At 48.2% G+C, this 12885-nt stretch overlaps 3 protein-coding genes across 4 annotated transcripts in view; 1 reads left to right on the top strand and 2 right to left on the bottom strand.

Moving 5' to 3' along the window:
* Positions 1-1668, bottom strand: part of LOC109529101 (fructose-1,6-bisphosphatase 1-like) — a 2899-nt gene extending 1231 nt beyond the window's left edge. Inside the window, exons 1-4 of the mRNA XM_019892272.1 lie at positions 1412-1668; positions 645-807; positions 406-498; positions 32-172 (exon numbers count right to left, since the gene is read on the bottom strand). Of these exons, the coding sequence (XP_019747831.1) occupies positions 32-172; positions 406-498; positions 645-807; positions 1412-1581 (567 nt within the window). The 5' untranslated portion in view covers positions 1582-1668. The remainder of the gene's footprint in view (positions 1-31; positions 173-405; positions 499-644; positions 808-1411) is intronic.
* Positions 1669-2626: 958 nt separating this feature from the next.
* Positions 2627-8811, top strand: trim23 (tripartite motif containing 23). Of its 2 annotated transcripts, none has more exons than XM_019892364.1 (11): positions 2627-2764; positions 3424-3586; positions 3813-3934; positions 4017-4295; positions 4388-4570; positions 4653-4868; positions 4938-5072; positions 5950-6079; positions 6168-6278; positions 6877-7001; positions 7229-8811. In XM_019892364.1, the coding sequence occupies exons 1-11, from the start codon at positions 2666-2668 to the stop codon at positions 7406-7408; spliced, it is 1743 nt and encodes a 580-aa protein (XP_019747923.1). In that variant the 5' UTR covers positions 2627-2665; the 3' UTR covers positions 7409-8811. The 2 variants fall into 2 exon arrangements, with proteins under 2 accessions (XP_019747923.1, XP_019747922.1); XM_019892363.1 differs by having other exon boundaries at positions 4014-4295.
* Positions 8812-8909: 98 nt separating this feature from the next.
* ppwd1 (peptidylprolyl isomerase domain and WD repeat containing 1) lies at positions 8910-12880 on the bottom strand. Its single transcript, XM_019892362.1, has 11 exons — positions 12698-12880; positions 12312-12414; positions 12114-12217; positions 11861-11981; positions 11187-11634; positions 10654-10844; positions 10381-10570; positions 10089-10270; positions 9938-10019; positions 9331-9513; positions 8910-9137 (listed from the first exon to the last, which is right to left on the bottom strand). Exons 1-11 carry the CDS (start codon positions 12822-12824, stop codon positions 8994-8996), a joined length of 1875 nt encoding a protein of 624 aa, XP_019747921.1. The 5' UTR covers positions 12825-12880; the 3' UTR covers positions 8910-8993.
* Positions 12881-12885: the final 5 nt, after the last annotated feature.

Raw genomic sequence — 12885 nt, 5'->3', positions numbered from 1 at the left:
ACAGTCTGGGCTCGACAATTCTCGGGCTTACCGGGTCAAGCATGAAGCAGTTGACGCCTTGTCCGGTGGACAGGACCAACATGGTGGCGCTGCCATACAGAGCGTAACCGGCGGCTACGAGGTTCCTCCCCGGTTGCAGGGCGTCCTCCTCGATGGGCGCATCGTCTGTGCTCTGCGGAGGACATGGAATGACTGCATTTGCAGTGACGGTGCCCTCACTCTAAACAGCACTTCCGGCTGAAAATAGCATTTTACACGAGGTTCCTCCCCGGTTGCAGGGCGTCCTCCTCGATGGGCGCATCGTCTGTGCTCTGCGGAGGACATGGAATGACTGCATTTGCAGTGACGGCGCCCTCACTCTAAACAGCATTCTGGCTGAAAATAGCATTTTACTTTCAGGCCCACCTTCTTGTAGATGGCAAAAATGGTCCCGATGGAGACAAGACAGTCGATATTTGAGGAACCGTCCAGCGGGTCAAAGCAGACGATGTATTTGCCCTGAAAGGGAACGATTTCACGGCTTACACGACAGGGATAGTTTGCCGAGTCACTGCGCTGATGCTACAGTGACGTTCGAGTGACACGTCGCTGCGATTTCACGAATGTCGTGCCGCGTGCACGTGTGCACTTCCACAACTTCTTACTCTCTTGTCCGCTTCCACGACGATGGCCCGCTCATTTTCTTCGGACACCAGCACGCAGGAGGTGAAAGATGACTTGATCATGTTGATGACCATGTCGTTGGACAGGACGTCCAGTTTTTTCACCTGGTCCCCCGTCACATTGGTGCTGCCGGCGATGCCGTACCTGCCGAGCCAGACGCGAGAAGGAGACCTTTGACTTTGTTTGTTGACACTGATAAAGGGACGTCAATGCAAAAAAAAAAATACAAATAATAATTCCCCAGCCCCTCGTCAGCATGTACCTTTGGCCAGGTTGAAGTACAAAGTGCTACTTGTGCGTACAACCTAATTCTGGCTGGCTGAGGATTCCACTTTTAGAGAATTTCCCAAGAGTTACGGTTTTATGAAACTTACTCTATGTCAGAAAGTGTCTATACTACTTCAGATGAATAAAAAAATGCAATTTTCAACACTCAGTACTCTCCAATGAAACACATATAGTCTGTCCAAATGGCTTCAATAATGTATTCAATATCGAGGACGTCAATCATATCCGTCTGAAGGTCGTACTAGTGGCAATACGAGTGGAAAGCTTATGTTTACTTGTGTACTGAAATGTATTACTAGTGTGGGCAAAGAGCATACTTGTAGATGGACTTTAAGATCAAGGATATGCAATACATGCTCAACAGCTTCCCGTTTCCGTGGCTACAAAGAAGAAGAAATCTTTCGAGAACCAACTAAAGGACCTATCAACTCTGAGATGAAAGAACAAAATCATTTCTCACAGGTTGGCGATGCCGGCCTTCCTGACAGCGGTGGAGATGGCTTTGACGGCCGTGCAGATGGAGTTGAGCAGGTTGGTGAGCTCACCGGTTCCGTGGGCCTTCCTGCCCTCCTCCAGCACAAACCTGGTGAGGGTCAGCACATTGGTGTCGAAGGCTCCCTTCTCGGACATTTTTGCTGTCAGGTGCGAGGACTTCGTGCCCCGAGGGAAGTGCAGCCGCAGTTAAAGGTGGGCGATCGAGCTGGGAGACTACAGAGAGGGGGGGGTCGGAGAGGCCATTGTGGGGGGTGTGAGAGCGTGCCAGCCAATCACAAGTGACTGCACATTTGATTGGGCAAAGTCCAACAGATAATGAACACCTTTAAGGTGTTCAATACCACTGCCAAAGTGCACCCCCCCCCCAAAAAATGGTAAAAGTGGTACTCACTTTTGTTGTTTATGGTTTGATATAGGGCTGTGTGTTGAGTTATTTTGAGGGCACAGTAATTTTACACGGACTACTTATCACTGCCTGTTCTTCGGGGCTGTTCCATCCCAACCGACTGACGTCTGCAGACATGTTCTGTTTCACAAGAATCCGGAGCTCATAGTGTTTTAGTTTTGGTTAATGATAAATGGTGTGCCTTTGTTGTTGGTGTGGTGCAGGGGTGTCAACCTTGTTTTTGTCGCGGGCCACTTTGGAGTTCGGTCTTCCCTTGGAGGGCCGTTACAATAGTGAACCCGAATAAATGTTTAAAGACTGCATTATTACTTGTACACAACAAATTGAGCGATTAGTAGTTTTGAAATCAGTCAACTATCCCTTTGCTGTTTGTTCAATGATTGAACATTTTTTGTTGAATGTGACATTTAATCCAATGAGATTTTGGACGGCTGAAAATTTTTATTTTGTTATTTGGGGAACTTGGGAATCTTGGGATGTTGAAAATAGTTGTTTTGAAAGAGCTGAACATTTTGAATTTGTAAAAGGAACGATGAAGAACTTCATTTTTAAATGTCTCATTCTCTTGAATGCGGAAATGGTTGAAGGTTAAAAAAAGCGGAGAGTTGAATGAAAATATAATTTTATTCTAGAATAGCCTATTTTCAAAGTTTAGGTGATGAATAGCGGAATAATGAAGAATACATCATAGGATTTCAAATGAAGAAGACGTAAGGCAAACCCGGAAGTGTGGCGGGGCTGGCTGTGTCTATGTTCCGCGCACGCCCAGTACGTTCAGCGCATGCTCAGTAGGCTCAGCGCCGATGTATCGCAATGGCTGCCTCTGCAGCAGGAATAAACAAGCAGGTCTCACTGACTACCATGGAGCCGTGCGTTCGCCACGGTCGGGTGGCCAACGGAGGCACCGTCAAGGTCGGCGAGATTTACAAACTACAACTCAAACACGATCAAAGGTTTTGTTTGGGCCATTTCGCCGCAAGCCTTCTCGGGAGGCAACGTTGCCTTCGTGGGTACTGACGCGAGACTGAACGCCGCATAGTCGTCTCCGAGATCACTTGAATAGCATCTCGCTGGAAATGTGATTGCTAAATAACACACTGCAGCAGCGTTTTAATTGGAATCTCAATCTGCCGCTCGGTGATCTCAAGTAGCATCTTGAGAATGACATCACACGAGTGTGTGTGTGTGTGTGTGTGTGTGTGTGTGTGTGTGTGTGTGTGTGTGTGTGTGTGTGTGTGCAGAGCAGGCCCACGGCTCCATATTTATTTCTGTCAATAATATACATATTTAGTTTCGTGAAATTGCCTTCATTCATTCCCTAACAGACTGCAGTGAATACATCAGGCTCCATTGACTGTTTGCTCTTGTGGAGCCCCTTGTCACCGCATTCTTATGCACAATCCGTGGGCCAACTCTTACTGCGTGTTTTTGTGTGCGCTGATGAGTGTATGCGTGCAACTTTCTCTCAAAAGAAACAATTACACATTGTCCTCAGTCACTGTGCATGTGTGATGTAATTTGGAGTGACAACTTGCAAGTGTGGTCTTGATCTTGTGTGCGTTGACTCGCAGGTGCTGGAGTGCGGCGTGTGTGAAGACGTCTTCTCCCTCCAAGGCGACAAGGTGCCCCGCCTGCTGCTGTGCGGGCACACCGTGTGCCACGACTGCCTCACCCGGCTACCCCTGCACGGCCGGGCGGTCCGCTGCCCCTTCGACCGGCAGGTGACAGAGCTCGGTGAGTTTTTTTTTTGGATGCAGAACCACAAAATTTTGTGAATTAGTGAATGCTTAAAAGTGTTTAGTAAATTAGCAACTCTAACCCAACGGCGCTGCAAAAGCGGCATGTTTTCATAGCTATAACCGGACTGTTTCCAATTAAAACGCCCTAAAAGTTGTAGAAAAACGAACTAAATCAGACCGCTTGTCGTAACTGGTGCTCAGCTGTTCATCCTTCCCTCTAGGTGACTCTGGAGTGTGGGGTCTCAAGAAGAACTTTGCTCTGCTGGAGCTTCTCGAGCGACTGCAGAACGGCGCCACCAACCAGTCGGGAATGGCAGAGGACGCTCTGAAGGGAATGGGCGAGGTAAGCCGAGCACGGTCCGCATGGAGAATGAATGTTTGAATGGCATTTTCTTTGCCCTGCGTTGCATCGTCAACTCCAGCAGTGCATCATCCGCTGCGATGAGGACGAGAGCCACACGGCCACCATGTACTGCACCGTGTGCGCCACCCACCTGTGCGCCGAGTGCTCGCAGCTCAGCCACTCCACGCGCACGCTGGCCAAGCATCGGCGCGTGCCGCTGGCTGACAAGCCGCACGAGAAGACGCTGTGCCCGCAGCACCAGGTGCACGCCATCGAGTTTGTGTGCCTGGAAGAGGCGTGCCAGCCCGGCCCGCTCATGTGCTGTGTGTGCAAGGAGTATGGCAAGCACCAGGGACACAAGGTCAGTTCAATTTCCATCTTTCCGGTCGCCTGGAGCGGAGCCTCTCCAACTAATCGCAACGTGTTTGTTGTTGTGTTCTTGTCCTTCTTCAGCACGCCGTCCTGGAGACGGAGGCCAACCAGATCCGGGCCTCCATCCTGGACATGGCGCACTGCATCCGCACGTTCACGGAGGAAGTGTCGGAGTACTCCAGGAAATTGGTAGGGATTGTGCAGCAGATCGAGGGCGGCGAGCAGATCGTGGAGGACGGCGTGGGCATGGCGCACACGGAACACGTGAGAGTGCCAATCCGCTGTTGGTTTCCAAACCTGAGGCGTGTTTCAAAATGCAAAATTCCTCCCTCGGCGTCTTGGCCAGGTGCCCGGCACGGCGGAGAGCGCTCGCTCCTGCGTGCGCGCCTACTTCGCCGACCTCCACGAGACGCTGTGTCGTCAGGAGGAGATGGCGCTCAGCGTGGTGGACGCCCACGTCCGCGAGAGGCTCATTTGGCTGAGGCAGCAGCAGGAGGACATGACCATCCTGCTGTCCCAGGTGTCCACCGCCTGCCTGCACTGCGAGAAGACGCTTCAGCAGGTGGGGGAAATGCTTTTCAATGCTTAGCGACCCGATGACTCGTCCGATCCAAACGAACTGGCCTTTTAGGACGACTGCAGAGTCGTACTGGCCAAGCGGGAGATCAACTGTCTGCTGGAGACGCTTCAGAAGCAGCAGCATCAGTTCACGGAGTTAGCTGACCACATCCAGCTGGATGCGGGCATCCCGGTCACCTTCACCAAGGTACCCTCACCGAGTCTCACAGCCGCCCCCAAAGTCAGCACCAGCACAAAAATCGGGTTTTTTATGGAACGCTATTTGAGCACTTCTCAAATGTCCTCGATCTTCAGCTCTGCCGTTTGGTCTCTCTAATAAGACAGTTCAGCACCGGATTGTGTCTTACGAGTAACATGTACTCATCCTACTGCTCTGCCGGTGCTCTCTGATTAGTGAGAACAAAGCGCATACTCAGCTCAAGTGTATTTCCGGAGCACTTTAAAACAACTACTGCTGTACGTGGAGCAAAAATCATTCATACAACAACAGACAATAAATTAATAATGGAGGCAGTAGTCAGCACAAAAATAGGAAATCAAGTCTCATGCTGAGTCAAAAGCCAAACGATAGAGATGGGCAGCGAGGCGGCTTGCCGAACGTTCAGCGGGAGGTCGTTCCAAAGAGAGGGAGCGGCAACGGAAAAGGCTGCATCTGCCATGAGTCTCCGCTTAGTTCTTGGTCTGCGGACCTGAGCCACGGGGCAGGGGCGTCGGAGCTCTGAGAGCAAAGGTGGGACGATGCCATTTCAAGATTTGAAAACAAAAAGAACTCTCAAATTCATCGTGAGCCAGAGGAGGAGTGATGTGCTCCCTCTTACGAGTAGCAGTCAAGAGGCGAGCAGCGGCATTCTGGAGCAACTGGAGATGCTTCAAGGAGGATTGGCTGACTCCAAAGTAAAGTCCAGCCGAAATGTGACGAAGGCAAGAATGAATGTTTCAAAGTGCTCTTGAGAAAGAAGAGGCTTGACTTTAGCTCTCTGCGGAAGATGAAAGACATCCTGGTACGTGGCGCTTAAGCGGGGATGAGAAAATGCCCAAAGGGTTTCCATCTGCTCCCTGTTCAGGACAACCGCGTACACATCGGTCCCAAGATGGAGATCCGCGTGGTGACTCTGGGCCTGGATTGCGCTGGCAAAACCACCATCCTCTTCAAGCTCAAGCAGGATGAGTTCATGCAGCCCATTCCCACCATTGGTACGCCAAAGATCACTTCAAGAGTAAAATAAAGTCGCTCCATGTATCGATCGCTACAAATGACAGTTTTTGTTTGTTTTCAAACAAGGTTTCAATGTGGAGACGGTGGAATACAAGAACTTGAAATTCACCATCTGGGACGTCGGTGGAAAGCATAAGCTGAGGCCATTGTGGAAACACTATTATCTTAACACTCAAGGTAGGATTTGGTTTTGTAAAGAATCATGCATCTTTTTAAGACCGGTGACCTTAAATACAGGACCTCTCCTTTCGTAAATATGAGCTTGATGTGGTGGATCTTAGATCTCAATATTAAGGAAATTATAATTACATTTGCAAAATGAAACGCCCATTTGTTTATTAGATTTAAGAGCTCTCTATGATAAAGTATGCCCATTAAGAGTGGGTAAGTATGTTCAGGAATTATCCAATATTTACGATATTTCAGTTTGTAATGTGGATCTAAAGCCTTCATTTTGAAATTGCAAGACTCGGTGAGCTTTTTCGAGAACGCCTTGAACAGATTTAAGACCTTCGCTTGACGCACACGGAGTGGGCGGATAGATTAAGAAATGTTCCGATTTTATCATTCGCATTCAAGGATGTGATAAGCCTGAATTTCGGAAAGGGGAGTGGGGGGGCATTTAAGGATCCCGAAATCCACTTTGACAAAATTTAACGGATCTCTTTCACAAGATCTAAAATCGTATCAACCAATATTTGGACCGGTAATAAATAACAAGGCGTCTCGATGATGCCCAAGTGTCATGGGTCTTTTCCTCCCGTGTTGCACGCAGCGGTGGTGTTTGTTATTGACAGCTGTCATCGGGATAGACTGATGGAGGCGCACAGCGAGCTGGCCAAGCTGCTGACTGAGAAGGAGCTGAGAGATGCCCTGCTCCTCATCTTTGCCAACAAACAGGTACTGGACAGCCGTACGGGAGAAAGTAGATCATGTCCAGAGTTGCCTTCAGATGAGAGTGACCTAAACTAATGAGCTTTTCGAGATCTGCCCCACAGTTGGCTCGAACAAATTAGTGCCATTTCCATTCACTTCAATGGGGAAAGATGATTTGATGTGGTCACGGTGCGAATTTGCCACTATATTGCTCTTTCAGGATTCTTTTTTTTTTTTAAACACCTGCTCAGGACGTTCCCGGTGCCCTTTCAGTGGAGGAGATGACGGAGCTGCTGAGCCTGCACAAGCTGTGTTGCGGCAGGAGCTGGCACATTCAGGGCTGCGACGCCCGCAGCGGGATGGGTCTCCACGAAGGCTTGGATTGGCTCTCCAGACAGCTGGTGGCCGCGGGCGTCCTGGACGTGGCCTAGAATGTCCCGCGGACATCGGCGGTTTGATGACACCCCGGGAGTGCTTCTCTGCGAACAAAAACTTGACGGTACACGTTGGAAGAGCTTTGACACGTACTACCGCTGTGTTCCTCCGAGGGGAGACACTGAGCTACTGAAAAAGCCCACCACCTCCCCACCCCACAAGAAGGTTTTTTTTTTTTCTTCTTTTGGGGTGGGCTTTATGCACCAATCCAGTATGGAAAGCAGGATATGGGGCAGAGCGAATAAGTGCTCATTCTTAATATTGTTAGCCCAGTAATGTGATTGCCTTTTTTTTTTTTTTTTTTTTTTTTACACACACACTTACAGACTTATGTGATTCCGAAAATATTTTTTTGTTGTTTTTCCAAAATGTTTAGATATGACTCAGGCAACTCTGCTATTAAGCTAACAATATCCAGCGTAATCGTAATTTCTTTGTCCTCACTAGTAGAGAGTTCAGTGCACTAGTAAAACAACGTCGTGCTGTAAATTTTTTTTTTTTTTTTTGCAAGGCCGCTATCGCTTTGGGCTTACTAGTGTGAAACTTAACATTAAGTAAACTACTGTGCTGCACTCATGACACTGACAACTTGTAGATGCATGTGTCATGCACGAGTAGCCACGTGCAACCCACAAGCGGCACCACAGTCCAATTTTGGAAACGGAGGATTTCTTCGATTGAATCATATAAAGGTAGAGGAATTAATGTGAATATTGCACCCTAGGGTTTTCTTTCTTTTTTAACAAGTGAGGACAAACAGCGTACTAGTTACATGGACCTTAAAGCTGGATTTCAGTCATTGAATAAATGCTTGGTGCAGGGAGGTACGCTATAGTAGCTGATGTTTCTTGGGGAAGTGAATTCTATTTGGGTTTGTGCTCTCTGTTACAGAACAAGTTTACTGACAATATTTATTGTATTGAATTCAAACGTTTTTTTTTTCCTTTTGCACATTAACATTGAGCAAAGGCACTTGCTGTCTGCTGCCTCGCTGTCGTCGGGCAGGCAAACTTTCGAGCGCCTCCTTCCAGTATTGACGTGACGACTGGACGCTCTTGCGGAAAACGTTGGACAAGCTTAATCCGTCATGCGATGTGAACCTGTGAACTCCCCCCCTCCTGCCACTTCATCAGCAAGTACACACAACCTTTGAGTTTATTCATTGCTATCTACAGTAATGTTAACTACTTGTGTAAAACCACCACCCCCCCACCAAAAAAAAAAAGTAACTACAATAAATGTCAGTGTGAAATGCTTTTTTTCCCCTCCCGCATAGTTGACAAAAATGTAGAAGCACAATGCGCCTCAACACCTCTTGTTACCATTTGACTCTAAGACGGCTTTTTTTGGTTGTAAATTATTCGTATTGTGATGCTGTCAAATAAACTGACTGATCATAGTTTTCTGCATGTGGCTTTCTTTTTCAGGAAGTAGGAAGCGATTGAGCTGCTTTGATAGGAAATGCCATTTTTTGTTGTGACACAAGGTCAAAGTGAGTCAAATTATCCACCATTTAAAGCACAAAGTATTGTTTAATAAAAAAAAAAAAAAAAAAACAATGTACAGGAAGTGGACGTCCGATCATTTAATGGTGATGTTGATGATGCTGATGTCTTCGTACGGTTTGTCCGTTTTGGGATGAACTTTGGCGTTAGAGATCCTCTGCACTGCCTCCATGCCTTTGGTGCACCTTCCGAACACCGTGTGCTTGTTGTCCAGCCAAGGCTGCCGAGCACAAACATCTTCAGTACATTTCATGAATACAGCGCTTCTCACAGAGACTAATCATTCTTTTTTTGGGGGGGTCAAGTATCAGAAAGATACAGATTTAAGAAAACCCACCCCAGAAAAGTCAGACGGAAAAAAAACCTCTTTCGCGTTGACTGATGATTAATTGTGGGACGCTGGCTGAACTCACCGTGGGCACCACGGTGATGAAGAACTGTGAGCCGTTGGAGGCGGGGCCCGCGTTGGCCATGCTGAGCGTGTAGGGCCGATCGTGTCTCAGAGTGGCGTGGAACTCGTCTTCAAACTCGCTGCCCCAGATGCTCTCACCACCCATGCCGGTACCGGTGGGGTCTCCGGTCTGGATCATGAAACCCTGAAGACAGCAACCCAGTCTTGCTTCCATTTCAAACTGCACTTCATCCCTTTTGTGGGATTTTGAAATCTAAGCGTCGAATCGAGATAATCCAATTTGGAAAATGCCTTGCATTATATTTTCTGCAATGGCAGTTTTGAGAGTCGCGTTTCTACGTGTTGATCAAGTGCATATTAGTCCCACTCTCCGCTTTGCATTGTTGAGTTAGCATTAGCAGTAGCCGCAGTTTTGCTGACTCCAGAGTACCATTACCACACAAAGTAGTCACATGATACGCATATGCATATGGATGACAGTCATCTTCAAGGATTGGTGGGAATCAGCAGTCCTAAAATAGAGCCTTGAGGGACTCCCAGAGAGCAAGCAGTTTTAGGCAACGCACATACAGATCCGTGCGTGCTATGATCCTGCCGACAGCACAAACCTTGATGACTCTGTGGAAGATGTGTCCATTGTAGTAGCCATTCCTGCTGTGCACACAGAAGTTCTCCACCGTTTTCGGACACCTACGAGGATAAGGAGAGGTGGGCGTTCGTTGGAACATCTCAGGTGCGTCGGCAATGGGAGCCACTCACTCTACGGGGAAGAGCTTGATGTGGATGTCACCCATGGTGGAGTGAATGATGGCGCTGTCCGACACTCGCTTGGGGCCTTCGGCCTGCGTGGCGGCCATCACCTCCTCCTTGGAGGGCTTCTCGTTGAAGATGTCTCGGTCGGAGTCGGCACTCTTGGTGTCCTCTGGTTCCCTCTTTGAGAACTTCAAGACAGAATATTTGCATGAAAACCTCACCTGTTGTCCGTTTTCCAGTACACTTCAATTGGGGTGACAAACAGCTCGTCTCTCTCTTCTCATCTACAGTTTGTCACCATGTAGAATCGGTTCTTCTTGAAGGCGGTGCAGAATACGGTGGGGTCCGGCTCCACGTTCTGTAAAGCCGGATTGTCTGAGGCCTTCATCTCCACGGTGGGCGCCACTTGCATGGCCTTTGCGACCCCTTGAAAGAGACTCAGCTGGACCACGCGGATGTTCTCCTGCTTCCCGAGTATGCGCACGCATCTGCAGGGGAAAAAAAAAAAAATCATTCAGACATTAGCCGCTCGTCTTTTTTATTTTCCTTCTTCTTTAGCTTGAGCACTCACCTATTGGTTTCCACATTGATGACCTTGATGCCCAGCATGGTACCGTACAGGACGAAATGGCCCGTCTCGTCAAAGATGATGTTGGTGAGTCGGATGCCGTCCACTTTTTCCAACTCTCGCTCCACCGCCATCCGCCGGCCAAACTCCATGTCCGGCAGCTGTTGCCTCATTTGCTGCAGCTCTGTGAACATCTGGCACAGCGGCAGCCAACAAGCCACAGTGGTAATGATGGAGTAAAGATGTTTGTTTTTTTAATCAGAGTAAAAAAATGTTTAGAGATACATCAAGCCATCTCTGATTAAAATTTGCCGTTGAGCAGTGTAATTAATAAAATGTACTCAAAAATGAGTCACCAGGGGCACTTTTTAGATCCGTATCCCAATGTACTTGCATGAAATAGGTTGTTTTTGTCATTCTAAATCCAAGTGAAGCTGAATGTCAAGGAATTGGAATTAAACTAACCGGATTTGAAAACCAAAGAATGAAAATGAAGAGTTTTGCTAATCTAAACGGTCACCTCGACTAGGACTTACCGTTAAGGATTCGTCAAACACTCTCATCAGTTTCCCCGTGAGAAAGCGGAAGATTCGGACTTTACGGTCAGACGCCATGGTGGCCATTTTCTTGCCGTCGGGCGAGAACACCAGGCTGGTAGGGTAGGTTTTGTGTTTGGCGAACTCGTACAAATCCGTGTCAGTCTTGTATTGCCACTGCACGTGTTTGGGGAACTTGAATTCCGAGGGCAGGCCGGTCCAGTACTCCAGCATTCCCGCTTTGTCCGCGGAGACGACCACTCGAAATTTGGCATTCAGGCGGATCTGGGACAGCGGCGAGGAGTGCATCTTCTCGAAGACGTGGAGAGGCTCGCCGCTTCCTCGGCCGTCGTAGACAAAAATCTTGCCGGTGGATTTTTCTGAGCAGGCCACCGTGGAAATGGCATCTCCGGGATTGTGGACCCACTCGCTCTGTCCTGGGTGGAAGCTGCAACAAAAACGAAATGGACGAACCTCTCAATTCAACCCCAAGTAATTTGCGATATCACCATCGCAACAGTTCATGGCAATGCAACCAATTGCTGTGAATTACGCGCCAGGTTGCAATGTCATCCAAACTGCAACGTTTCCCAAAAGGGACCAAACATCAGAGGTTCCGGCCAGTTTCAGAGCCGAACAAAATTGCATCTGTGCGATTTGTCTCGTGGACTCACCCCAGCTTGAGCATGTTGATCATGTCAAAGTTGACGACGTCAAAGACCTTCATGGCCTGGTCGTCGCCGACCGAACACAGGAGAGAGCCGTCAGCACTCACCGCGATACTCTCGATCACACCTGCACAGAAAAAAACCCACACGCGGACAATTTGGAGTGTGCGCATATTGTAAAATCTTACGATCTCATTTTGGGCAGATTTCTATGGTAAGATAAAGGGGAGACTCTCAAATAAAAAAAATCACAGCTTACCAAGATGACTCCGAAAGTGTTTGACAAATTCGATTCCCTCGTCCTCCTTTTTCTTCCAGAACTTGACATGACCATCTTGACTGGCTGTGATGACAAAGTCTGTCCTAAAAAACAAACAAAAAAAACAACAACATAGACAAGGAGCCATTAGCATCCACTGATGGACGCACAGGAAAGAGCTGTAGAAAACAAACTTACTTGGAGCAAACAATGTGTGTGATCACATCTCTGTGCATGTAGCTCCTTTCATACATGGCAGCTGAAGGCAGGTTGTCCAGGTAGACGCGTTCATATTCCAGAACTGGGCCAAACATTGAAAGAACGGTGAACATTTTGTAAATATCCCACACCTCATTGGTTGTAGCATCTTCTCGTGCAATGACCGCAGCTAATGCTGCAGGATCTCTTCGTAAACGTGCTAGTGGCTCGTCTGCCCCATGTTGAAAAGGAAAAACTCAATAGTTTTGGGTTTGATATTTTCTTGCGGCGTGTACATATATCATGGTATTTTCTAAAACGCCGAACCATTCATTTCGGGTTCTTGCGCGATGACTCTGTCTCGGTGTTTAACAAATCACACCCACCTTTCCTCTTCTTGGTCGTCGCTGCCTCGCTCGGCATGGGCCCGACCCATTCCTCATTTTCTCCGTCCTCATCCTGAGTTTGATCAGCTTTTCGCTTCAGTTCCACATTGTTTTCAGCTGCCGCCATTGTCGACGAACTTCCGCCATGTCCCGTTCGGAATTACGGTACTTCCGTTCGGCTCTCAAAA

This window comes from Hippocampus comes, unplaced genomic scaffold, assembly GCF_001891065.2.
Source record: "Hippocampus comes isolate QL1 unplaced genomic scaffold, H_comes_QL1_v1.1 scaffold145, whole genome shotgun sequence".
Taxonomy (NCBI): domain Eukaryota; kingdom Metazoa; phylum Chordata; class Actinopteri; order Syngnathiformes; family Syngnathidae; genus Hippocampus; species Hippocampus comes.
The sequence above is the reverse complement of the archived record's forward strand: the minus strand, read 5'-3'. Positions and strand labels throughout refer to the sequence as shown.